The sequence below is a fragment of the Sminthopsis crassicaudata genome, chromosome 3 (genome assembly GCF_048593235.1).
Source record: "Sminthopsis crassicaudata isolate SCR6 chromosome 3, ASM4859323v1, whole genome shotgun sequence".
Lineage (NCBI taxonomy): Eukaryota > Metazoa > Chordata > Mammalia > Dasyuromorphia > Dasyuridae > Sminthopsis > Sminthopsis crassicaudata.
Window position 1 is genome coordinate 473,798,933 of NC_133619.1, and position 26,521 is coordinate 473,825,453.

The window sequence follows — 26,521 nt, forward strand, 5'->3', positions numbered from 1 at the left end:
CTAGAGAAAATCAATGTCTCTCAGTCCTTCAGTTCCCTACATTCTTTCACTGGGTGGGATGTATAGTGGGATATCTGTTAACAGCCCTGGCTGCCTGGTTTCAGCTAGGAATTGTGTCCTAGGACACAATGGGTAAATGGGAGCAAGATTAGGACAGAATGTACTATGAATAGTTATATAGGGATGAGGACAGTCAATCTGGTGCCCAAGTATTGGGACTAACAACTCAGACCAGGGCTGATGCAAGTTGGAAGGAACCAGGAAATGTAAGTCAAGAATGGTGAAAGGATAGAGCAAAGCACGGGTCAGGAGATGGGATGCACAGAGAAAGCAGGCAAGTACTCTTCATCAGAACAGACAAACCAGGTAAGACACTGAAAGTGGGAAGCTATAACAAATGCTAGGCATATGGTGGAACAGAAAATTTAAGGTTAAGTCAGATGTATTGATTAATTTTGCTTGAGTCCATTTATTTGTTAAAAGGAAGGGCTTGAGATGAAGTAGAATGAATTACTGAGTAATAAGAGAAATGACACAATACAGAAAGAAAATAGTATCAACAGAAATGGTCAAAGGATATGGACAGACAATTTTCAGATGAAGAAATTGAAATCATTTCTAGTCATATGAAAAGGTGCTTCTAAATCACTATTGATCAGAGAAATGCAAGTTAAGACAACTCAGATACCACTACACACCTCTCAGATTGGCTAAGATGACAGGAAAAGATAATGACAAATGTTGGAGTGGATGTGGGAAAACTGGGACACTGATACATTGTTGGTGGAATTGTGAATGGATCCAACCATTCTGGAGAGCAATGTGGAATTAAGCTCAAAAAGTTATCAAACTGTGGGGTAGCTAGGTGGCACAGTGGATAGAGCACCAGCCCTGAAGTCAGGAGGGTCTGAATTCAATTCTAGTCTCAGACACATAACACTTCCTAGTTGTGTGACCCTAGGCAAATCACTTAACCCCAATTGCCTGAGCAAAAAAAAATGTTGATCAAACTGTGTATACTCTTCAGTCCAGCAGTGTTTCTACTGGGATTATATCCCAAAGAGATTTTAAAGGATGGAAAGGAAGCCACATGTGCAAAAATATTTGTGGCAGCCCTTTTTGTAATGGCAAGAAACTGGAAACTGAATGGATGCCCATTAGGTAGAGAATGGCTGAGTAAGTTATGGCATGTGAATGTTAATGTAAGAAACAACCAGCAGGATAATTTCAGAGATGCCTGGAGAGACTTACATGAATTGATGCTAAGTGAAATGAGCAGGACCAGGAGATCATTATATATGGCAACAACAAGACTATATGATGATCAATTCTGATGGATGTGGCTCTCCTCAACAATGAGATGATTCAAATTAGTTCCACTTGTTCAGTGATGAAGAGAGCCATCTACACCCAGAGAGAGAACTGTGGGAGCTCAGTGTGGTTCACAACATAACATTCTTACTCTTTTTATTGCTGTTTGCTTGCATTTTACTTTGCTTTTTTTTTTTTTTTTTTACTGGTTTGATTTGATTTTTCTTGTGCAGCACAATAATTGTATAAATATGTATGCATACATTCGATTTAACATATATTTCTACTATGTTTAACATGTATTAGACTACTTGCTACCTAGGGGAGGGCATGGGAGAAGGAAGGAAAAATTGGAACACAAAGTTGTGCAAGGACTAATGTTGAAGAATTGTCCATGCATATGTTTTGAAAAATAAAAAGCTTTAATTAAAAAAAGAAAAGAAAAGAGTATCAACAGAACATTAAAAACACAGAAGAAAACAGAAAAAATTTAGGAGGAACAAAGGATAATTTTATAATTACCATGTTAAATATAATATCCACTTAAACACTGTGTAAAAAGTTGACAGTTATACATATAATCTTTTTTGTTGTTTTGTCTATTATTTATGTTTACTGATAAAAATTAAGTTGATAATAAAAAGGAACTTGTAAAAAAAAAGGAAGGAAAAAAAAGAAAGATTAAGTCAGGACCAAAGAAAATGTATGTATATAAAAGAGACAGAGGCAGAGAGAAATAAGAGACAGAGAGGGGGGAGGAGAAGGAGAGGAAGGAAGGAAGATAGAATAATCTTTCAGTTGTACTTTTCAGAGGATGAGTGTCCCTGCACTTTGTCTGTGAATCAATCTTGTAAAATTGTTGGGGTAGGAGAGGCTAACGAGTCATGTTTGAAAGAGCTGCAGAGAGGAGTTTTGGATATTGGCCTTCATTTGCTCAGTTTACATGGATGCTATGAATGGGAGCAAGCCATGTTCTTGGCTACTACTGGAATATCTAAAGAACACATGGGACGTAAAAGCACAAAGGAGAACTGGATTGAAATGGAAGGAGGAGATGAGTTGAAGGGAATTAGGAGAAAAAAAAAAGGACCCAGAGACCAAAGAGAGTTGTATTGAAGGAGTGAAATATGGGAATGTATCCATCTGCCTCTGACTGATGAAGACAGTTTTAGAAGAGGCTAGACTGGTTGGAGGAAAAAGATATAATAAGCATTTCTGACCAGTTTTCTAAGGGAAGTTTCTGTAATGGAGAAAAGAATAATAGAAGGTTGAGAAATTAAAGGGAATTCTGATAAAAGCATCAAGGACTATATTTTTGGAGTAAACTCACATAATTGTAAGGCTATAATAACCTTGATGTCTCCATTCAAAGACTTACCTTAAACAAAGAGGAGAACACATGAAAAGTATACACAGCACAGGAGCCATCTGAGTCACCCATGAGCTGGTTAATATGACTGCGCCAGGCTTCTTCTGCATCATCGCATGCAGCTGGTTGAAAAGCAGCCAAGATGGCAGAGAAGAAGGGTGAAGGTGGCGGAGAGATGCCCCTGTCTCCATCTCCATAGCTGGAAGAGAGGAAGTGAGCCTTGACAACATCGCCAAGCCTTGCTTTTTAAAAAATTGACAAGGGGCACCTAGTTGGTACAGTGGATAGAGCTTCAACCCTGAATTCAGGAGGACCTGAGCTCAAATCTGGCCTCAGACACTTAATACTTCCTAGCTGTGTGACCCTGGGCAAGTCACTTAACCCCAATTGCCTCAGCCAAAAAAAAAAAAAAAAGAAGACAACAAATACTCAGAAACTCTAAATCCTGACCAATAAAATGAAATAGACCATTTCTTCCCATTAGTTCTTTTCTTTTCTTTCTTTTTTTTTTTAAGTTTCATTTTCCTATCTCTCTAATGCTCTTTTATAATTCTGGATAAAAGAGCAGAAAAGAATAGCGGTATTTAGGTGGTGGAGTGGATTGAGTGCCAGACTTGTAATCAGGAGGACCTGAGTTCAGGCTCAGACATTTACTAGCTGTGTGACCCTGGACAAGTCACTTAACCCTGTTTGCCTCAGTTTCCTCATCTGTAAAATGAGCTAGAAAAGGAAATGGTAAACCAGTCCAGTATCTTTGCCACGAAGATTACCCCCCACACACACACCCAAAGGTATCATGAAGAGTTAGACATGACTGAAATGACTAAACAACAATAAAAGAATAGGGTCCTTAAATTCTACACATTCTCTTTTATCTTTAAGAAATGCATTATTCTTCTAAGTTTTCAATATGATCACTACCTAGACTAAAGGATATTTTGACTTTTATTTTTCTGTTTTGAATATTAATTTCTGTATTTTGGGGCTTTTTATTCTCTAGTTTTTATTAATTTTATAGTATATCATAAATGGTTTTCCCTTTATTTTGAACTTCAAGGTGGCATGGGGTTTAGGGCAATAGACTTGTGTTCAAGAGGACCTGAGTTCAAATCCTGCCTCAGATATTAATGGTGGGACCCTAAGTGGGACACTTCAGTTTCTTCATGCATAAAATAAAGGGGCTGGACTTGATAACCTCTAAGGTCTTGCTATTTTAAATCTATGTTCTTATGACTCTATAATCCTTTGATGTTCTTTAGCATCCATAATTTTATCTCTAGTCTTTAAAAAGAGAAAAGACAGGAAAGGAGAAAGGATGTTAATGAATACATGCATCTAAATATCACAGAGATGGAAAGGATAATAAGATAAAAGAAGATCAAGGGAGGCTGAAAAAAGGGAAAGAGAAGAGAGGGAGAGAGGGAGAGAGAGGAGGAGAGAGAGAGGGACACACACAGAGAGAAGTCTATGTATATAACATTGTTATCTATATCTTTTCTAAAATCCTACCCTTCTTTTGAATTTTACCTAATCTGCTCCCTAAAGGGAGTAATCTTTTCTTTTAAAAAAAGTTTTTGATGCCTTTTTCCTATCACCCATCACTGATATTCCTGAACAATACCTTCTCACCTCAGTGTACTATTAAAAACAAATGGAAACACCGGCAAGGTTTGACAGTATCTGCCTTATTCTATACTATTTATCTGTTAGCTTTCTATGGATCAAAGTGATAGATGTGTTCATATTCAGCAATCTTAATAGAGGATTTTTTTCCCCCACAATAATATCTAAAAGTTTCTGCTCAGTTTTTATCTCAAGTCTTTAACAGAAAAGTTTAGAAGGAAGAACAAAGGGTAATTTTATGATTATCATGTTAAATAACACACCCACTTAGACACTGTGTAAAAAGTTAACAGTTATGCATATAATCCTCTTTTTCGTTTTTTTTGTCTATTGTTTATGTTTACTAATGACAATTAAATTCATAATAAAAAAGGAAATTGTAAAAAAAAAAAAAAGAAGAAGAAGGAAAAGAAAGAAAGGTTAGTGAGTGGATTCAGGAATTCCTGGTGTCTTTAGCATTTTAGTTGGGGCCCTTCAAGACCATTTTATAGGTTCATTACAAGGATTTTGTCTTGTCTTTTCATATTATTCTTTTACTGATACTTTCAGGTCAAATGAAATATTTGAATTTGAGCCATCATGCTGGAAGAAACCACTTAAAAGAACTTAGATCTTTCAGTTTATGAAGAGCCTTTTATTTCCAGACTTGCCATCAATTTATTATTATCTTTAAGGCTTTAAAAAACCTACACAAATTTAATCACATACATCTTTCTTGCTTTTTTGGTGGGTGCTAAGTCCTTTGTTTTGATGAGTTCTTTTGTTAATCTTTCTCTCTGGTTTCACAAAGCTCAGGAAACTGCACAGTATGAGGTGGGGTGGCTGCAATCCAACTGATGCTCTATCCTGAGAACAGCTGGTCAAATGGTCAAAGGATCCCTCTGTTAAGGAGGGGTGACAGGCTTGCAGAGGCATTTTCCCTCTGTACTTAGCTGAAACTGTGTTATGATACAGCTTGATGGGATTCTCACCTTGCTCAATTTAGCTTATATTTATTTGCTACCCAGTCATATCCCTCAATTCAACAAGAAACTTTCATGCCTAAAGCCAGAAATGCAACAGTCTCCAACCTTAAGGGACTTACTTATACTGGTAACAATCTATGTACAAATAAGGAAATACTTTGTATATATTTTGAAATAACTTGAAGAATGAGAGAAGGCTTTATGGGTCTGAGGAGGTGTCTAAGGAAGGCTTTGAAGAAAGTTAGGGATCCTAAGAAGTGGAGATAAGGAGAGAATGAAAAAGCATGAAGGAAGGAAAGAGAATGCCATGTACAGTGAAAAGCTAGTACAATGTAAACTCTGTGAGGACAGGTTTTGGTTAGTTCCTAAATAAAGTCCTACTTAGATACCTCTTGCAAAGTGATACTGTAGAGAAAAATGGATATAGTGATCTGAGTTCAAACTGACCCTCAGTTACTAGTTTTATGACCCTGGGCAAGTCACTTTAATATCTGTCTACTTCAATTTCCTCATTCATAAAATGGGATAATGATAACATTTACCTTCCAGGGTTGTTATAATACCCAAACAAGTTAATATTTGTAAAGCACTACTATACTTTACATTTTCAAATACTTCATTTGATGCTTTAAGATTATACAGTCTAATATAGAACCTTATTCACAAAGGATGCTTAATAAATATTTTGCTGAATTTGTAAATTTCGAATTGTTAAAATAGTTAACTAGGTATTTAAGTTAAGTAGGTACTTAACTAGTTATACCTGGGGTAAAATAAAGTTATATGATGGTACCACTCTTTCATATGAGGATTTTTCCTTTTTTCTCTTCTCTCTCTCTCTCTCTCTCTCTCTCTCTCTCTCTCTCTCTCTCTCTCTCTCTCTCTCTCTCTCTCTCTCTCTCTCTCTCTCTCTCTTTACCTTGCAAGAGTATATTGGTCCAATGCTCGGTCCCCCTTTTTCTTCAGCTTCGGTCATGTCTAGGCTGAAGCTATCACTGCATTCAAATGTTGCCGGGAGTTCATTGATTGAACCAGAAAGTTCATCTTCATGCACTGTGGTATCCTCTTCTTCATTGACACCTTCAGCCTGAAAAGACAAAATGGAGAAGAAAAAACAAATATGTTACAACTGTAAGGAAACATGCTAATAGAAAAATTTGCTAAAGGAAAAAAAAATCAAACAAAAAAAGAAAGTGAAATTTTTAAAATGCTAGGAATGAGGGCACTAATGTTTCCAAAAGTCCACCTTCTAGCTCATGACTGTCATTTTCCAAATATCTCTAATAAACATTGTTTATTTTTTCTCTAATCTTTTGTCTTTTGCCTTACAAAATCATGATGTGAGAAGCTGGACAGTTCCTTAGAGATAATGTCCTCATTTTAGATATGAGGAAATGCCATGTTAGAAGAAGTAAAAGCCATATTAGTCTCAATGGCAGAGACAGAACAAGGACTGACCCTTTCTTATTCCTAAAGTTAGTGGAGCCTGTCAGCTGCAAACCAAAAACTCTCTGATGCAAAGTATCTTGGGCCTTGTGACTTAGTCAGATGGATTTTCTGTTGGCCTTTTCCAAATTGGGAATGTCCTAAGATGCACTAGGTATACATTTTGCCCCTGGGGAAACCTGGTAAGGATGACAGATTTGAAGGTAAGAGCTGACTTGGCTGAGCTGGGCATCCAAATGAAAGATCTATGGAATAGAGCCGAATTAGGCCTGCTGAAGGGCAGGAAAAAGACAGTTAAGAAACGGAAAAGGAGGGTGTGCCTGAACCTGGGCCAGGGGGAAACCAGCCAGAGAACTGATTGTTCTGTTAAGAAAGGAAGGAAGGCAACTGGATCACAGAGCAAAAGAGGAAAGTGAAAAAAAGTACAGGAGTATGCTTTGGTGAGTCAGTTTCTTAAAACAAAAACAAACCAATAAAAAAAAAAGAATAAAAATTTATGTTAATGTGACCAACATTCACAATGAAAGATTATAGCAAATTAATATCTGGTAACCACCTAGGTTTGTGACATTGTGAGTGAAATAAATAGGGCCAAAGAATTAGGTAAATTCATAGGAATTTTAAAGTAGCAAGTAGGAAAAAAAGGACTTTTCATTATTAGGTTTTTTTCAAGTCTTTAAGGAATAGGAAGTAACTTTTGGATTTTTCAGCTCTCAATACTTACTCTTTTTAAATGACAGCTTTATTGCCATGGTAAGATTTGGGTTGAAAGATTTTTAGAGTTCCCTATTTCACAGAAAACTCTATCAATGTAGGAAACAGTCTCTGAGAAGGATGGATGGATGGTTTTGCATTGGTTAAATTATTTAACAATGAGACAAACTTTTCCAGATTAAAAAAAAAAAAAGTTCTATTTGGGCAAGTCCTAAAATGTCAATTCTTAGCTAGCTTTCTCCATGCAGAAGCTGGTTTTTATAGAACCAGAATAGAAAAATGGAGAAAATAATAACAATAAAACATTTTTATGTGGAACAATTTACTCTGGTTTTCTTTTGATACATAATTTCAGCGAAACATTTTCTACAACTAATGGGAGACCGCTGATTATTATATCCCCTCCAGTCAGAAAACTCTCTTTCCTCTTGTTAACTTTTTTGGGAAAAAATTATATTAAGTTGGCAAAGCTCTTGGCCCTAGTTCTTATGCAATGAAATCAACTCAGAAATGCTCCTCATATAACTAAATATGCTCTAGGTCAAGAGAATCTGTCTGCCCAGTAGTGAAATGAGAAGCAAAATGATGGGGAGTGGACATGGGGCCAGCTGTAGAGTCATGAAGCAGAATTCAAAATTTCCCTTTGACATCCAGTAATGTTAAGTCATTTGACCTAGCAACTCTTTAGGCCTATAAGTTATAGATGATAACTCTAGGGGAAATTCCTCACAATGATGAAACTATTGGTCTGGACAAAAATAAAAGTTATAAAATATACACTTCCCTTGTGATCTTTTTTCAGTTTATGGGGATTCCCATAATCTCATGACATATATATTATAAAGTGAGCTTAGAATATTTTTGTGATCTTAAAAAAATGAAACTTGGTTTATATGGAGGTAGGGGGAGAAGGAATGTACTTTGAAAGTCGTTCACATGAATTCTTTAAGAAACTGAGGATGAAACTTCATGTTCACAGCAAGAAAAACTCAAGCAGATTTTATTATATGTGGTATATGTGATATTCCTGAATTCAGGAAGAATGAAAACCTATAAATGAACTAACTCTGTAAGAGTTTGTAGCTTGGTGCCTGGGACATAGCAGTGTTTAAAGAATGCTTGTTGACTGACTGGTAAGTTTTTAGAGATGAAAAAAAAAATTTCTTTATAAAGTCATATCCTCCTGTCTTCTTTAACTCCCTACTTTCATTTCTACCCTAAATTATAATACAGAATCAAACCCAGGAAAATTAAGTCTTAATCTATATAAATAGGCCAACAGGAACTTTGTTGGTTTACCTATTATTTAACAATTTTTTTTAAAAGAATCACTATTGATACTTAACAGCTATGTAACCCCAATGAAATAACAATACTTCTGAGCCTCCATTTCCTTATCTGTAAAATGGTATAATGAGAATTCTTAATGTTCTTTTAATCTTTTTGCAACTTTGATTAACTGAAAGACTTTCTTCTTTTAACATTGACTTCACTTGATCAAAATCATAGGATGTAAAATTTATTTACAATCCTTAAGCATTCTTTAGATAAGAAGCCAGAGGAATCATCTCAACTATACCTGACTCTTTGGTGACATATAAATTGTTCCCCCTCAATCAGTCTATTTGTGAATCCTCTAAATCTTCAACCTGGTTAAATTTGCCTATAAGTTTCTTTGATAAGGTTTGTTTCTTCAGGGGATGTATGAGATTATTTGTTCAACTTTCATGACATTGAAGGAAATATGGGATTATGATTTATTTTAGCTTTAATTTTTAATGCTAAAGAGGAACGTACAAGATTGCAATGTGTAAAAGAATTACTTCTGTCACTGCGATGTTTGTCTATAAGAAAAATTGTTAGAATCTTAATGATTATTCAAGCTTATTGTTTTCCCTGAGGCCTGAACCTATGCTTGAGTATAATTTTAAAAATTTTATAATATCTATACATTGTTATGTATTGTTATAAAATTACATATTATTTATATATAATATAAATTATCACATAATATTTATCCCATAAAGGTGATACTAATACATGCAATGTCTATCTCATGAACCTGTTATTAGGTTCACCTGAGATAGCATTGGTAAAAAATTGCAAATCATAAAGTAATATGCTAATGTCAGTTAAGACTAATCCAATTCATGCACTTGTGTATAATAAGGTAGTATGGAGCATAGGAAAGAGAGTTGGCCTTAAAATCAGGAAAAACTGGAATCCAGTCCCATCTGTCACATAATGCCTTGTGGGACCCAAGAGAAGTCACTTTATCTCTCTTCCCTAAGTAATTATTACATTTTAGAGAAGGTGCTGATTTGAATTGGTTCACTTCCCCATTTCCATATATATAATATGGAAGCATGGGGCATGGTAGATAATTTTGGGCAGTTGCTTTGGCTATTCTGATAAGAGTTACAAATAAAGGGAAATTCACATAAATCAAAACAGATCAAACAAATAAACAAACAAACAAAAAAAAACAACAACCAACCTTTCTTAGTAAGGAAATTATGTCCATAATTCACGGTTCACTTCAGATAGTTGGCAAGAATTGTTTTGTGCAAATCTAGCCTACTACTGTGATTGGCATGGAAAATTTCTGAGGATATGCCAAAGGGCAAGAATTGAATGCCATGGGCAAATGACACAATTGGTTCCCACATATGGAAAAATCTCACAAGAAAACATGCACACCCACATCCAAATGAACACTGCTCCATACAATTCAGTTCAGAGAACAGCTGCAATGATCCCCTGGCTCTGCAACTTCAGACACACACAGATTTGATTTTTCCATTAATCAGCCTTCTTGAGCTATGCAGAAAGTGCAAAATGCTTCATTCAAAAGGTCCCAAATCAAATTTGTGTTTGTTTGTTTGTTTAAACTAAGAAGATCAGCATGCAAGAATCTGGTAGAGAAACAAGTCAATATGTCCCATGGATATATTTTTCATATAGCTTTAAATGGAATAAAGAGGAAGAAAATAATATGTTGCCCATAATTAATCCCCAGAGAAATTTTAGAAAATCAAGATTATTTTAAAAAGTGGAATTTAAAAGGAGCTACAATGATAGAACTCCCAAAAGTCTTTCACCTTAGAACCCTCAGACACCTGTAGATTATTCATATCAGTCAAAGAAACGTCAAAGCTAGATGTTCTGGTGTTAAAAGCATGAGGGTCAGCAGTAGTCGTATCACATGATATGGTGAGCGAGTCCATGTGATTTGCCTCCTCAGAGGGGGAAAGGGTCATGATCTGTTTAAAAAAAGAGAAAAAATGGTGTGAAGAGACTTTTTCAAATATGTTCATGCTCTTTACACAGGTGTTGTGGTTCGTGGCTATTCATTAGTTTTTCTTGTTCTAAGCATTCATTCTCCCCACCCCTCCATCTATTTCTCTGTTTATTTGACCTTAATCACAGCAACAGGTATCAGTATCCTGGTGCAGGTTTATAAGGTGTTTATTTATTTATTTTAAAACTATATCACAAGGCTTGACATGTTTCCTAAAGATTCAGAAGACAGAGATGGGTTTAGAGTGAATCAGGTATACAGGCCGATTGGGGGAAAAGAAAAGGAAACTATCAGATTGGTGTTTGAATTCTGGATTTGTAATTCTCATCTAAGAATTGATGTTTGTTGCTGTTTTTGTTGCTGTTGTTGTTTTGCATTTGCCAGCTATAGGAAAAAACAAAACAAAACAAAAAAAAAACCCCACCCCATTCAATTAGATACAGCCTATCAGTCTAGATTCTTATCCAGCAGCTTGGAAAGTTTCTTTAGCTGCAATAGTAAATTTGAGTTAATTAGAACAAATCTGCCAGTTTTTAAGAGAGTAAAGGGGCTACTTACTAGATCGGAGTGCTCCAGGATCTGGCTGGTTGTAAGGTCCTCCTCCTCTGATGACTCATCTGAATCCTCATGGTTCATTTTATTTAAGCTGGGAGTACTTCCTGAAAGTTGGCTCTCCTCCAATAGTTGCATATCACATTTGTCCAGGCTATCCAAAGAACGCCTGCGCACTCCCCAGTTGAAATTGTCCATGCTCTCACCCTGAAATCATCATCAATGTAAGCTTGATTTCTATGCCAAATTCTATTGTACAATTACACTTGCACACATTTCATTAGTTTGTCTACTTTAGGAAAAAAAAATTAAATAATGAATATTGTCAACCCGAAATGACACTAATAGGCTAGAGTTATTTTTATAGTTTGTGAAAAAGCAAACTATGTCCACATAATATACATTTCACTTGTAAGGAGAAACCTTGACCATTACTAAGTATTCTACAGATAGGAGAAAACATCAAAAAATGCAAGCTATTATTATTATTTTTCTTTAACATGCTAAGTGATTTTTACATTTTTAGACACTGATTTTGCCCAGTGATAAGAACTTCTGTCTGTTTTTAAAAATAAGCAAGAACATAGGTACTAAATAATTAATGGACTTAAGGCCCTTCAAAAGATCTAAGGATGTTTTTTGGGGAAAAAAAGTGGCAGTTCCATGGCTATGCCCTACCCTTTCCAAATCTCAGAAGTTAAACATCCCCACTGGTTTCTGCCACAGTAGTTTTTTTGAGGCCAATAAAGATAAAAGGCAATTTTAAGAGCTATCAGATGAAGCTGGGAATTATCAGCTTGAACATGCAAAATGCAAAGGCTTAAAGCACCTTTTGCTCAAAGGTACTCGTTTATTTGGATATCTTCAGAATGAGGGAAAACTCTGATGGCCTGAGACAGGGCACATATAAGGCTTAGCCTCAAACTTCATTTTGGAAAGAGATGGCTTGATATAAAGAGAAATAGGCTTATTGGTGACTTTAAGAAAAAAAATTAAAAAGTAATTTTTTTCAAGCTTCCATGATCTTGAGAAAAATAAATATGGATCCTACCATATCCTATGATGAAAAGGTATTAAAAGGAAGTGCAAGGAAATGCTGGAACCTTTCAGATACATTGGGGAGTAATAATAATAACAATAATAATATCAACTAACATTTATATAGTACTTACTCTGAGCCAGGTACCATACTAAGAACTTTATGATTATTATCTCATTTGATCATCATAGCAAGTCTGGGAGGTAAATGTTATTATAGACCCCGTTTTACAGATCAGTTATCTGAGGCAAACATAGGTTAAGTGATTTGCCCAGGTTACATGGCTAGTAATTATCTGAGGCTGAATTTGAACTCAGGTCTTCTTGATTCTGGGTATTCTATTCACTGAACTACCTAGTTACACATTTGTGAAATTGTTTTCTTAAATGCTTTTTCCTTGGCTAGCTGGTTGTTCTCCATGTCTACATGTCTAGAATATATTCCTTTCTTTTTTTGCCTTCTACTTATTTTTAGTTTTTTTTCCCCCCCAAGACTCAACTCAAGCACCATTTTCTATACTGAAACCTTGCCCGATTTCCCCCAATTGCTAATATCCTTTTCCCCAAATTACCTTTGTTTAATTTTGTAAATATTCTGAAATATATTAATATATGTACAGTCATCTCCATTAGAATGTTAAGATCCTTAAGGGCAGGAACTTTCACTTTTATTTTTGTATCTCCCAGGAACTTAGTGCTTAGCTCACAATAGACATATTCAATAAATGTTTGTTGATTAAGGGGCAGTTTGGGTACATGATTTCTATTTCATCATAAACATGTCTTCTGGTGTATGTAAGCATATTTAATTGAGAGTTGAAATGAAACCACACTGGGCATGGGAAAAAAGAAATTAAGTTTTGACTTAACAAATGAACATTCTAAATCACCTTTATTACAAAGGACTTTTATAATTAAAATACTGCTTGATATTTTGCAATTTAAAAAATGATCCTTTGATGCTCAAGGGTATACATGGCAAAGGGAAAGTATCACTTGGAATCCAGCGAAGCTGCCAATGCCTTGATGTGTTCTGCAAGGGTAAATGACAGTACAGTTTTTATAGGCACATAGCAAGGCAGTTATTATTTGGAAAATGAAGTTCTTTTCTTTGGCAATGGTTTAGTTCAAGTCAACAAGCATTTATTAGGTAGCCACCGTTTGTGCAGTATTGTAGTGAAAGTGTTAAACTAACTGAATATGAGAGAGCATTCCTATCCTATACACTAAAAGTTGTGTGTGTTATGGATCTGTGATTTAATGAAATTAGGAAATCTTGGCATAGGGACTCTATATTTTGATGCATATTGGTGACTGTTCTGTAAGACACAGAATTAGAGTAGTGGTGTCAAACTCAAATAGAAACCAATCTAGCCAATAGCATGCTTACCTAGAAAATTACCAATAAACATTATCTATGTCATACTGTATTTTTATTTATTTCTGTTAAATATTTCCAATTACATTTAATCTGGTTTGGGTTTCACTCAGGAGTTTGTTGGGGTCTGGGCTGGAAGTCTGACACCTCTGGTTGAAGAACTGCTGGGGAACAGTTAAGTGACAACCAGCACAACAGGTGGGACTTTATTTAAATCTCATTGATCAGCTTTCTATCCATACTATACCAAGGGATCACAAAGTATGACTAGCAGGTCAAATTCTGGTCCTCAGCTTGTTTTTGTACAGCTCCTGAGCTAAGGATGATTTTTAAAATTTTTAAATACAATAAAACTTTATTTTAAAGGGAAAAGCAACGACAATATTTTAAATACACAGGCAGTATAAAAAGAGTAGACACAGACCATATCCTAACAATATCAGTCCAAAGACTAATTTGACAACCCTTTCAGTGTATATGTCAATATGCTAGAAAAATGAGCAGTGTTTAAGGAATTCAGTGACTCTTTCCCTTGGGTTAAATGGTCTATTTCTTTTATTTTTTCAGTACATAACTAGGCTCATTATTCTCTTTGCCCTCTCTCCCATCTTTTAGGGAAATTGATCTCTTGCTATTCCAGTTCTCATCAATGTCTTCCAAGATAGAAGAAGCAACAATCATAAATACACCCTGGGGAGGGAAGATGTGAACCGCTATTTCTATTTATTTACCATGTAATATAAATGAGGTTTATGGTCTTTTCACAAAGCAACTTGAGTTGAAGAAGAGAAACCAGGATGATAGTTAAGCACAGAACTTTTCCATTTTGTTGGGATAAACTCCCAATAAACTGCTTTTTTTTTGGTGGAAAAGTCTAACAGACCTCATTCTGTTGGAGCCCTAAACTATCTAATTGAACAAAAATAACAAAGAAAAACAATAAGAAAGCTGAGATTTGGATAAAAAGGAAAGAAATACACGAGAAAAGGGGAAAGAGAGATGATAAAAGACAAGAAAACAAGAAAGAGAATGAAGATAAAAAATGTGGAAAAACACATCCATCAATGAATAAAACATTCTCGTTAGTTAACTTCTGTATCCAATTCCTCTCACCGATACCTCCCAAATTAAAAAACAACAACAATAGGGAGAGGGCAACTGGGAAGAAACCATTCCTCAAATATAATAGAGAATAACTCTTTTAGAGAGTTACATTAGGAAATGAACTCATATGACTGGTGTTCAGGGGTTGTGACTGAATAGTTCTGTGGCCATGCCTCACCCAAAGTCCACGGTGATTAAAAGGGAAACAGCTTTTCTCAGTGAGACAAAAGAACATCCCTGTTGGCAGTCCATGAAAACAGTGCTGGGCTTGCTCTTTTCACTGGCTGAAAAATTTAACTCCCACTATCTTTTCCAAAAAAGGCAATCATTTAAATTGGGTATAGTAAAAATAGTGTTTGGGAGCAATCATAACAGTCTTCCCTTATGTGGCTGTCCAAGTTCTTAGCTGGGCTTCCCAGGCTCAATGATATTTTACACAAAATTAAAGATCATAAGGCTGTTGGGTGGAGTAAGGCAGATTTTCTACAATAAGAAAATGTACAATAGGTAACTGTCCTTAGAGAGTTTGTAAGAATTAAATAAGTGATGTTAATTCTTAAAGTTTTATAACATCAGATTTATAATGAAATTTGCATGCTAATCATTGATTATATGCACTAACAGAATCCCCTTAAAAAAATTGCTGTTGATCAATAAAAAAGTACTGCAGTCTAACAAAATCCAAGGATTGTTCTGTTCTGGAAGTAGTTCAGTAATTCTGTGTGTGTGTGTGTGTGTGTGTGTGTGTGTGTGTGTGTGTGTGTGTGTGCATGTACAATGTGTCCTATACTCACTGAACAGGTTGCTGCTTATATTTATGACATGGAAATTAACAATATAAACTGTTAAAGTGCTTAACTCTCAGATTAGAACAGAAGTGTTTTCCAAGTTATATTTTTGAAATCTCTTACTCATTTAGAAAAAGACAAACATGCATCTTTGATAACTAGGAGCATAACAGCTTTAAGAAAAAAAATTTCCTCTAACTTTAGAAAATATTTTTGTAGCAGAGCAGCCATGGGGACCCCTTTGGTCTCTCTCACATGAGCGCACACACGCACACACACACACACACACACACACACACACACACACACACACACACACACACACATCCATAGCTCTAGAAGGGAGGAAAAAGCAATTATGTTGTTACAAGTCTGCGATGATGCATAACATCTACTAGCATGTCTGAGTTAAAAATAGCATTTTTTTTTCTTACCTGGAGTTCCTGGGTTGCAGATTGAATGGATAGAAAAACAAATAAAAGGTCTATTTAAAATGATTATATTAAAAAGTCAGAAAACTCAAAAGCATCTGCCCTAGTATTAACACAATAGAAACTAATAGGACTTGTAATATTTACTTCAGTAGGCTTATCTTTAAAAGAAAAATACAGTTAAGGATGCATTAACCCCAGATGGGAAAGGGTAAAATGCGTCACCACTTAATATTGTGACTAGGGTTAAAAATGTCTCATGGTAAAATGCGTCACCACTTAATATTGTGACTAGGGTTAAAAATGTCTATGGTTCCTGATCTGTTTATTGCTGAGGTATAACAGTAGACACAGCAGATTTGAAACACTAAAAAAGAAATTGAAGATTCAAGGACAAATTCTATTGGAGCTGTCTAAAATCTGACTCAACAAAGGTTTGAAACAGAAGAACTTGGGAATAAAAGAGGTCTCAATTTATGGGCAATTTTGACCCTAATAATTAGAGATGAAATGAATACACTTGAGTAGCCACCTACCATTAAATGTCTCAAGTCAGGTGGCATTATAAATATTAACAAATGTTAGCATGCTGTAATATTTATAATTTCATTATTATTTTATTGAGAAATATTTAAATATTCCCTCCATAGTATCTTTGACTTCTGAGTACTCTAAATATTTCTATCTTCTCTGTGCTTTCCTAGAACACTGATCAACAAGGGATTAAATGTTCATTTAATTTTTTTTCACTGAATAAAAAAAGGGAGGGAGAAATGAGAAAGTACAGTATTCAGTATTTATTTGCCCTGACATAGAGAATTAATATGATTCAAAATTCTAGGGATGGGCTACTCAGGTTTTTCTTCTCATTACTTTGGCAAAGATTAAATTTCATTAAGTGCTCTGAAATGTCTTTGAGCATACTCAATCATAACATGAACACTGGGCATCATTCATGCTGGGACATTTCACTTGATGGTTTTGAGGTTTTTTTTGGGGGGGCTGAAAACAGAATTATTCCTCTCTCCTCTTCGGCTTCATCAATTCCCTGCATTCCCCTTCTCCCACCCTTCCCCTTTTCTATCTTAACTTTTAAAATGAATAAGAGTTCAATCCTTTGATGTCAGCCTCTTGGCAAATACAAACATAGTAAGCAGAATAGATGAGCAGTTAATCTATAACTGATCATTAAAAGGATAGGATAACCAACCCTCTGATATAACCTACAGCCCTGGCTCAGATAAACTTTGAAAATGACAAACAGTTTCAGTACGTTTCAGACTAATGGAAAAAAACCAAATAGAATCCATTGACATGAAGGTTTTCCCTTTATGGTTATGGATAAATTCTAAAGACATGAAACTTGCAAATCAAATCTCAATTTATCTTAAATATGTCCATAAGACAATTCCCTTGAATTATTTATAAGTTGTGCTTGATGAGTTTATTTTTAAAGTCACTGGGGATCTATTAATGCCCCTTTGTCTTAAGAAGTTTACTTACTATTTTCATTATGATTTCAGGTATGTAACACTTCTAATTAAATGAGCAACAATTTTAGTTGGGGGGGGAAGGCAAGAATTTGATCAGAATAAACAAGAAAACACTGAAAATATAACCACTTATTCTTCCTCACTTCCTCACCACTATCCTCTTCCTTTTCTTAGCAAGGTTAGAATCTTAAATAACTAAACAGAAGAAGACCTCTTGAATGTTTATTTTTGCCCATAATATGTAGAATTAATTGTGACAGTAAGAGAAATAAACATGATACAAACGATAAGCAAGGAGGTCCCAGATTAGTAGAAGCATTCCTTGGATCTGAAGATCCATGCTGAAATGATGTTAAATATTTGAATGTTAAAACTGTTATATGAATCCTATTGTTCTTATAGCAAATTGTAGAGCACTTCCTTACATCACCAGTGTGGGCTGATAGCTACCTTGTACCTAACGCATTTTGTCAATTTTTCTTCTAGTTTAAATCCCCACTCCTTTGCATTAGTTTAGATAAGCTATAGTCTGCCTTTTTAGCTTACCAAATTTTGTAACTGAAGCTCTCTGTGTTTCAACTTCATTTCTAAAATAAGTAAGGGGGTATAGCTTAGATGAATCCTTTGAGTTTAGAATCTATAATCCTATGATTTAGGAATTGAATATAGGGTCTTACCATTCCAAGTGAAATTATCTGATTACAAATGAGAGAAAGTAGATATACTGTGAGATCATGATTAGCAAAAGGAAGCTAGAGGACTCTTTATCTTGGATCTTAACTCTTTTTCTTCATGGATTCCCAGTTAGAATAGGGCATGGCTAACCTGACGGATTCCCCGTGGTTATTTTGCATTTATTTTTTATTTATTCAGAATTGTTCTGATATTCGATGTACTCCAGTACTCCTGTACTGGAGAATGTGTCTTAGGAAAAATCCTTCTCTGACTGTTTTGAGGCCATTAGAGATTCTAAATTTACGACAAAATGTAGAGTGCAGGACACTTTGCCCCAGTGAATAACAATATCTAAAGCAAGATGTTGAGGAGGCTTTGCCAATCACTATCATAGTAGTTCACAACCAATTTAGGGCTTTAAAAGTTTGCCTGTGGCCTGGAGCTGATGAGATTGGGAAAAGACATCTTTTAACCCAGTAGTTATATAAGATTCTTTGATGCTCCTCCCCTCACACAAAAGGACTAGCTTTGGGACCATGGTAAAAAGGAAGGAAGTGGCTCCTTACTGGCCACTGGTACCTGGTTGTAGCAATATTTCAACTCAATCATAGGAGACTGTGATGAGAAGAAGGGAATGATTATCTTATCTCTTGACCATGACTTGTATTAACTTGCCAGATATAGAGTCTCAGGCAAGCATATTAATTTTGCCAACCAAGCATATGAATTTTTCTCACACAGAACAATCATTTAAAAAAGGAGGGAGAAGAGAGAAAAGTTTCTCCTTCAATCCTCCTCCATCAAAGAAATGCTCAACTTAAAAATAGCATTATCAAAAAGAGCTAAATAAGATTGATATCACTATTCATGTCACCTAGAGTCTAATTTTTTATAATATCTTATTTCAAATTTTGAAAATCTCAAGAAACTTTGTTTTTTAAATCTGAAAAAAAAAGATTCAAAATGGAAAGGATCTAATGACAGGAGTCATCATTCAACATACATTCATAAAATTGTTATTTTTTTTAACCTGTTGAGACTTGAATTCAGACCATCCAGTTGTCTGTGTTGATGCAAAAGTTCTAGTAACCAAAGCAGAATTGGATTCTGGGAGCTAATATTTTTTTTTTTAAACCTTAAGGATTTCATTAACTTTGGTTAAAACCAAATCAAACCAAACTAGAAAATCCAGAACACCAGGGGCTCTGATTTCATGTTTTGTCATGTAAGGATTGAACGAAGCAAATGCTTAGAATATTTTCCTTAAGGACTTGATCATCCTGTGAGCTGATTTAGAACTTCAATGATTTTTGGGCTTTTCTTTAAAAATAATCCATCTTTGGACTACACAAACTCAGCCCTCTGTGTGGTCACTGAGGCTTCAGTCTCTGCCATGTAGTTGACAGTGCTGGCTCAGACAGTGCTGGGTGGGGCAACTTTTTGCCAGGGCTCAGCCGTGGCACTAACATTGTGAATACCTTGGTTTGAAATTAAGTTTACAGCTTGGCAGCTGAACTGCCCTGTTACAAAGAACTCCCTATTTCTCAGGTAAGGAAGAAGGGGAAAAGCAAACTGTGCCTTTAGCCAAAGAAAAAGCTGAAGTGGGTTATTTCATGGAGAATATACTGTACCTCTCCATCTTCCAACTCCACATCGAGGAAATCAAAGTCTCTGAAGACTCTAAACTGCTGCTCACTGTTGGTATCGTCCATGTTTTCCTGTTCTCGGGTGCCGTCTTCGGAAGATACGAGGCTTGTCTGGTGTTCTAGAAGATCCAGATCTCCACAAGAGGAAAAAATCACCTAAGAATCAAAAGATTCCACCTATGAAAAACAGTTCTCCCTCCAGTTGTTTCTGTTATTAGAAACTGGATCTGGTTATTCAGAAGACTGTATTTCCAGTACACACCTAATTCCTTAAATGAGTATTTTTAGCATGTGTTCTTCCCTTATTTATGTTGGACAGGTTCCTTCAGATTAAACTTGTGCAAAGACGAAACTTCATGCTGCAGGAATCTGTCCAATAGTCAGCAACCTCCTAATGGCTGCAAATGGGACAGTGCCTAAATGTTTAGGTAAAATAATATATTTATGGGAATGAACTTCTAAGAGCTACTGTTATACCAGACAATGTTATTGCAAAATGAACTACAAGAGCAAAGAATTTAACCCATTTAGAAAGGATTAGCTTTTAGCCAGGCACTAGAAGATGCCAGGAAATATGACTACACTGTTATTAGTACCTAGAAACACCCAATAAATACTTTCTGACTGGACTGTAATAGGAACAAGAGTAAATCGCTGTTTACTTGATGAATACTAGAGGTGACTGATTTAATCTCAAGCTCTTGTCAATGAAGATGAAAATATTTTTAGAATTAAAATTTTAACACATCTTAATGCAAACTTGGAAAATGCATACATACACCATTTGACTACCATGTGACTACTCTCCAAAGGCTGAATACAAGTTACAACTTAAATGAAATCTATATTTTTTTCTACTCAACTTTTTTTTGTAACTTACTATTTTTTTCTTTTGGGAAAATGGGTAATAATTGACAAAATGGGCAGCTAGGCAGTATTGAGCCTAAAATCAGGAAGCCGTAGGTCAGACACTTATTTGCTGTATGATCCTGAGCAAGTCACTTAATCCTATTTGCCTCAGTTTTGGCATCTGTAAAACGAGCTGGAGAAGAAAATGGCAAACCACTCTGCCAAGAAAACACCAACTGGGATTATGAAGAGCTAGATTCGACTAAAATGATTGAATGATAATGATATAGAATGCATCTCTTAGGTAGTAGTTTGGAAATGCCATGACATCAGCATTTTGGATTTTTAAGATACTTTTTTTTTGGGGGGGAGACCAAGACTGCTTTTGCTTATTACTTCATTTAGATAATTAGGCAATTATTAAACACTTACTATGTGCTAAGCTCATGCTAAGCACTGTGGATACAAGTACAAAACAACAATATGGCTCCTATTCTTGAGGTGTCCTATAAATCCCAACTAAAATCCCACCTTTTACAGGAAACCTCCCAATTTCAGTACTTTCCCTCCTTTATTTCCTATTTATCTTGTATATAACTTGTTTTGTATATATCTTCTTCCATGCTATGTCCCTCATTACACTGCAAACTCCTTAAGGGAAGGGGCTATCTTTTGACTTTTTTTTTTTTTTTTTTTTTTTGGCATCCCCAACAATTAGCACCATGTCTGGCATATAGTAGGTACTTAATTGTTGGTTCATTGATTGATTGACTATTATTGGTACATTGTTTGGAACAGGGCTTGCATATGGGACAATGGAATCAGAGTACTGGAATGGAGTAACTGAGAAATTTATGGAGAACTGGAATTCAGATCTTCAGGTAAGTACTCTTTACAAGTATATACGGTTTGTCTTGAAAGAAAAATTAATCATTAGTGTTAAGGAAACCTCAAGACATTAAAAGAATGTAAGATCCTTTATGCTTTTGTGGCTGCCTGGGATTCAAAGTGCTTTGCATATAGGAAGTATACAACAAGAGCTTAAAATATGCAGCTGGATATAAATCTGTTTTTTTGATCACCTCCTCTTCCCCCAAGTCTATCATTTAAACTATGCAGTTTCTCTTGCTTCTCATGGAATGAATGAGCTAAGTATATCCTGTGGACCTGGTCCCTGCTAATTTTAATTGTTTTAGCTACACACACACAAATATAAACTCACAATCTGTTAGTCATATAAATCTTATAAATTTGCAGCTGCCTCCTCACTGCTAATACTTAAAACATTTACCAGATGCATATTTTAAATGAGTAGAAATGTGATTAATTTTTTTACTTCCATACATTCATTTAATCATTCAACAAACATTATTTAATGTTTCTTACGTGCAAAGAATGTAAGCTTTTTACAGACAGGAGCCATGCTATTTGATAAATGTTTATGTTCCCAGTGCTTAAAAATCATAGTTACCACTCTATAGAATATTAAACTCTACCAAGTGCTTGCTGAAAACTGGCCAGAGTGTTTTGATGATAGACAGAAATGTCAATCAACCATGCAGAGTTCTTAATCTGGAGAATATAAACTTAAAAGAAAATGTTGATAACTTTATTTCAATAAAATCATATCATGAAAATCATAAAACCTCATAAAATAGGCACAACAGTTATCAGCATACTCATTTGACAGGTAGACAGTGAGGATCAGAGTTTAAGTGGCTTATCACAGTCATCTAGCTAAAAGGTAGGATTCAAACCAAGTTTTAACTCTATGCTCAGTTTTCTTTTCGCTAAACCATTCTCTTCTGGTACTTAGGAGGTGATTAATAATTTTAACTGAATGAATGAATGTAAAGCACTATGTTAGGCTTCTGAGAAGATTAAAAAGATAACATAAGGCAAAATTCCTTTTCTCATAGAATTTAAGCCAGGATGGGCAATGCATACACAAATCACTAAAAGATAATGTATGATGAGCACACTAAGAGAAGTGCAGACCAAGTCAGGTAAGATCTTAAGGAGACAAGATCCTTACAAACTGAGAAGATTTGTGAAGGTTTCATGGAGGAGGTAGGGTTTGATCTGGGCTTAGAAAGAAGTAGAAAAGGATAAGGGGTAGAAGGAGGGCATTCATGAAAGGAAAAATCATATACAAAGACAAAGAAATAGGAATGAAAGTGTTCAGGAGGTTGTAAGGAAAGAGTGAGAGAAAGTAGTTCAATATGGGTGGATTCCAATTATTACAAAGTAAGAGGGTGGAGGAGAATAATATGAGATAAAACTGGAAAGGGAGAGAGGTGACAAATTGTAAAGGGCTTTTAATGTCAGATGAAGTGGTTTGAACTTTATTTGGTAAGTAATAGGGAGACAATGTACGGTTTTGAGCAGAATGAGTGCTAATTAATTTTAGATAATTAACTAGATAACTAGATTAATGTCACACCCACCAAATTACTCTTGTAATTACAGATGTTCATATAAAAGAAATATTATGTTGTCTCATATTTAACCTGATTGATTATATATTGGAGGTGAAGATATGATATGGTAAGAATTGCTTTTGTACCAAAATAATTCCAATGGAAGCAAAGATCATGAACATTTTGTGGGCTAGTATTTTAAAATTTTATATAATTTGTAAGGCAGTCTCTTCACATTGGGTAAGAGTTTAATGAGTTTGTGAAATAAGAATTGGGGAACTGTCCCCATGGAGATGGGAAAACTATTCATCATGTTTGGTTATTCTGAAAAAGGGCAGATTAAAAACAGTAGTTTGAAGGTGAAAGGTTGCAAGGGTTATCATCTAGTGATTATATCAGGCAATAACACTTGATCTGGTGATCAAAGCCTCTAAATTATATCAAATTCCTTTAGTTACTCAGTTCCAAAGAAAACACTGAAGAAGGACTTACTGAAGGATTTTTGCTTAACCCCACTTCTTGGCCACATAGGGTAAGAACATGAACCAGCTTCTCTTTTGTTCTTTTCTGGAAAATAAATGAGTAAAGAGAGTTTTATCATAGGATTACATGTTCCACATCAAACCCCTTCCCCAAAGAGAACTGATCCTTAAGGATCTTTCAAAGAGAGTCTAAAATTTCCTCTGGAAATCTATTTCACTATCTAATAACCCTCAATTTCATTAGGTTTGTCCTTATATATAAAACCTAAATTCCTCATGGTACCTTTTACTGTACTATGCAGAAAAACTCTTCCTGATTTTACAAGACCATATTAAGTTCCTCCAATCTCAGGAAAATTATCCCTAATCCTAAAACAGGGCACTAAAGAGTCTTTTATATAACACATTGGTTTAACTCTCTCAGATCTTCTCACTAAAGGGTGGGAGGCAGAGTGTGATTATTAGGGCATAGTCAGAGATGCTATAATCTATTATATGGTTTCTCTCAGGCTTAATGGCGATTCTTTTATTTCTGAGTTAGGTTGAAGACAGACCAAAAAGTTTCTCTCTGTCTCTGTCTGTCTCTGCCTTTCTTTCTCACACACACACATATATATAATTACATATATATATATATATATATATATATACATATATATATATATATATATGTTACTATAGTTTATATATATATATATATATATAGTCTAACTTTGTATCTTTATATATATGTACACATACAGTCTAGATTTTATAAGTACATTCACTTATAAGCATAAGTGTATTCACATATATGCATAACATATATGTTATAAATAAAATGAATAGCATAAATAAAAAAAATACCCCACTTTCCCAATACTACAGAACTCCTGAAGGAGTTCTCCCTTAATATGCAGGCTTAAAGCTCTATGATAGTGATAATTAGATAAGCTAACGGCTGAAGTTTCCTAAATTTAGATTGTAAAAGACTTATAAGTAGAGTGATGTGGACCCTCAGACGCCATCAAGGACAACTACTTCATTTTACAGAAAGGTTAGGAGCTTACTCAGTGACCACACAGAGTGCAATCATTGGAGGGAAGATTTAAACCCAGCACTCTTTATACATTACCATGTTTCTTCCCCAGAAGTGGCTACAATCTGTCTCTAGTTCTCATCTCAGAGCCAGGAGTCTTTCTCTACTTTAAAAAAGCATGGTCCTGATTATAAGAAATGGTGCTTTCTAGGGGATTTGGATTAAACCCCACTCACCTCTTGCATGCTCAATGGCATGAGTTTGGGACTGACATATTGACATTTTGGGGGTATGATAATGCTAGCATGATTCAGCCTGCTTCACTCTTGGCTCAGAGGTTCTCCAGAGGGCCCCCTTCCAGATGGGTGTGCGAGAGCTACCTGAGAATACTGAGGCCTTTTCCAGCTCACGGGAACAAGGACATTAGAGTTGGAGCCTGATGAAGTAGAGGAAGTGCTTCGAGTAACTGCCATGGCTCTAGGTTTTCCATCTCGGCCAGAAGAACTCTGTAGCTCATCATATCTCCTCCCAATGATTGGAGTCTTAAGAGAAAGCACACACAATGAATCCCTCCATTTCCTTAGAAAGTTGAAGGAAGAAAGTATTTTCTATCCTACCTAAAAAATATTAAATAGCCCTGCCTAAAGACCTCCAAGAATAGCTTTTTAAATAATCTGATCATTAACATGGGAATTCCCTTCATCTCAATGACACAGATGGCTACTTCTCTTAATTTTTTATTGATTGTTATGATTACTTACCAAAAGAAAGTCATTCTCTGGAGGGCTGACATTCTAATGAACAGAGTTTTAGACTTAACTAGATTTTTTTCTAGGATAAAACATACATAGCATATATCATGGGCCTGTATAAAAAAGTCTTTCCATTCTGGAGGATTTTCCAATTGGTCAAGTTGACCAGATTGTAGGATTTGATTGACACTGCCTTTGAGAATATATAGTCACTTACATGAGCACTATGGGAGATCTGGGCTTGAATTTAAAAATTAGACTTGGGAAGCTCAACATCATAATTTCCTTTTTTTTTCCTGGAGTATGAAAATGAAATGTTCTTTAGGCCCATTCTTTCATGTTCAGTGTTCCTGTAGTATTCAGTACAAACTCCCATTATAGTTTGGGATACAAATCCATGGAAGAGGAAACAGGTGTTGGTCAGTTTTTAGTTGTTAAAGCTCAAAAAGAATTTATGAGTATTAGAATATGAAATACTATTCCTTTGTATCTCTTGTCTGAATTTCTTGGCTGAATCAGTCAATTACTGAGCAAACATTTATTAAGGTCTCAACTATATATTCCAGGAACTGTACACTTAGGCACAAAAATGTAACACTTTTCTCTACAAAAGCATGTATTTTATGGGAGGAGATTCAGATTCTTTTTTTCCCTCCCTCTCTCCCCCCCTTTCTCTGCCTCTGTTTCTCTTTTTCTTTCTCTATTATTCATACACACACACACACACACACAGTTTCTATATAGTCCAACTTTGTATCTTTATATACATGTATACAAATAGTCTAACTTTTATAAGTATATTCACATATATGTATGACATATGTTACAAATAAAATGAATAGCATAAATATGAAACGAGTAAATACAAATATGTGGAAAGTAACTGAAATATCAGGGTAGGATACATAGTTGGGTTCAAGAAGGGTTTCATGCTGAATATGGCATGTGGACTGTGTTGTAAAGGAAGAAGAGGACTCTTTAAGAAGGACAGAGTGCATTTTAGGCATGAGATGTCCAATGGAAAGGCACAGAAATTGGAGATGGAATGTGTGTGAGGAACACAGAGAAAACCAGTTTGGCTGGATTGCAAAGTGTGAGAGGGGGAGAAGTGTCCAATGAGGTTTGAAAGAGTCTCACTAAAGGCCAGCTTATGAAGGATTTTCAAA

At 35.3% G+C, this 26,521-nt stretch overlaps 1 protein-coding gene across 1 annotated transcript in view; it reads right to left on the reverse strand.

The window, feature by feature from the left end:
* Positions 1-26,521, reverse strand: part of FRY (FRY microtubule binding protein) — a 467,849-nt gene that overhangs the window by 25,519 nt on the left and 415,809 nt on the right. Inside the window, 8 exon segments of the mRNA XM_074303532.1 lie at positions 2,690-2,879; positions 6,188-6,225; positions 6,227-6,355; positions 10,530-10,691; positions 11,288-11,488; positions 19,820-19,990; positions 23,596-23,670; positions 24,984-25,145. Of these exon segments, the coding sequence (XP_074159633.1) occupies positions 2,690-2,879; positions 6,188-6,225; positions 6,227-6,355; positions 10,530-10,691; positions 11,288-11,488; positions 19,820-19,990; positions 23,596-23,670; positions 24,984-25,145 (1,128 nt within the window).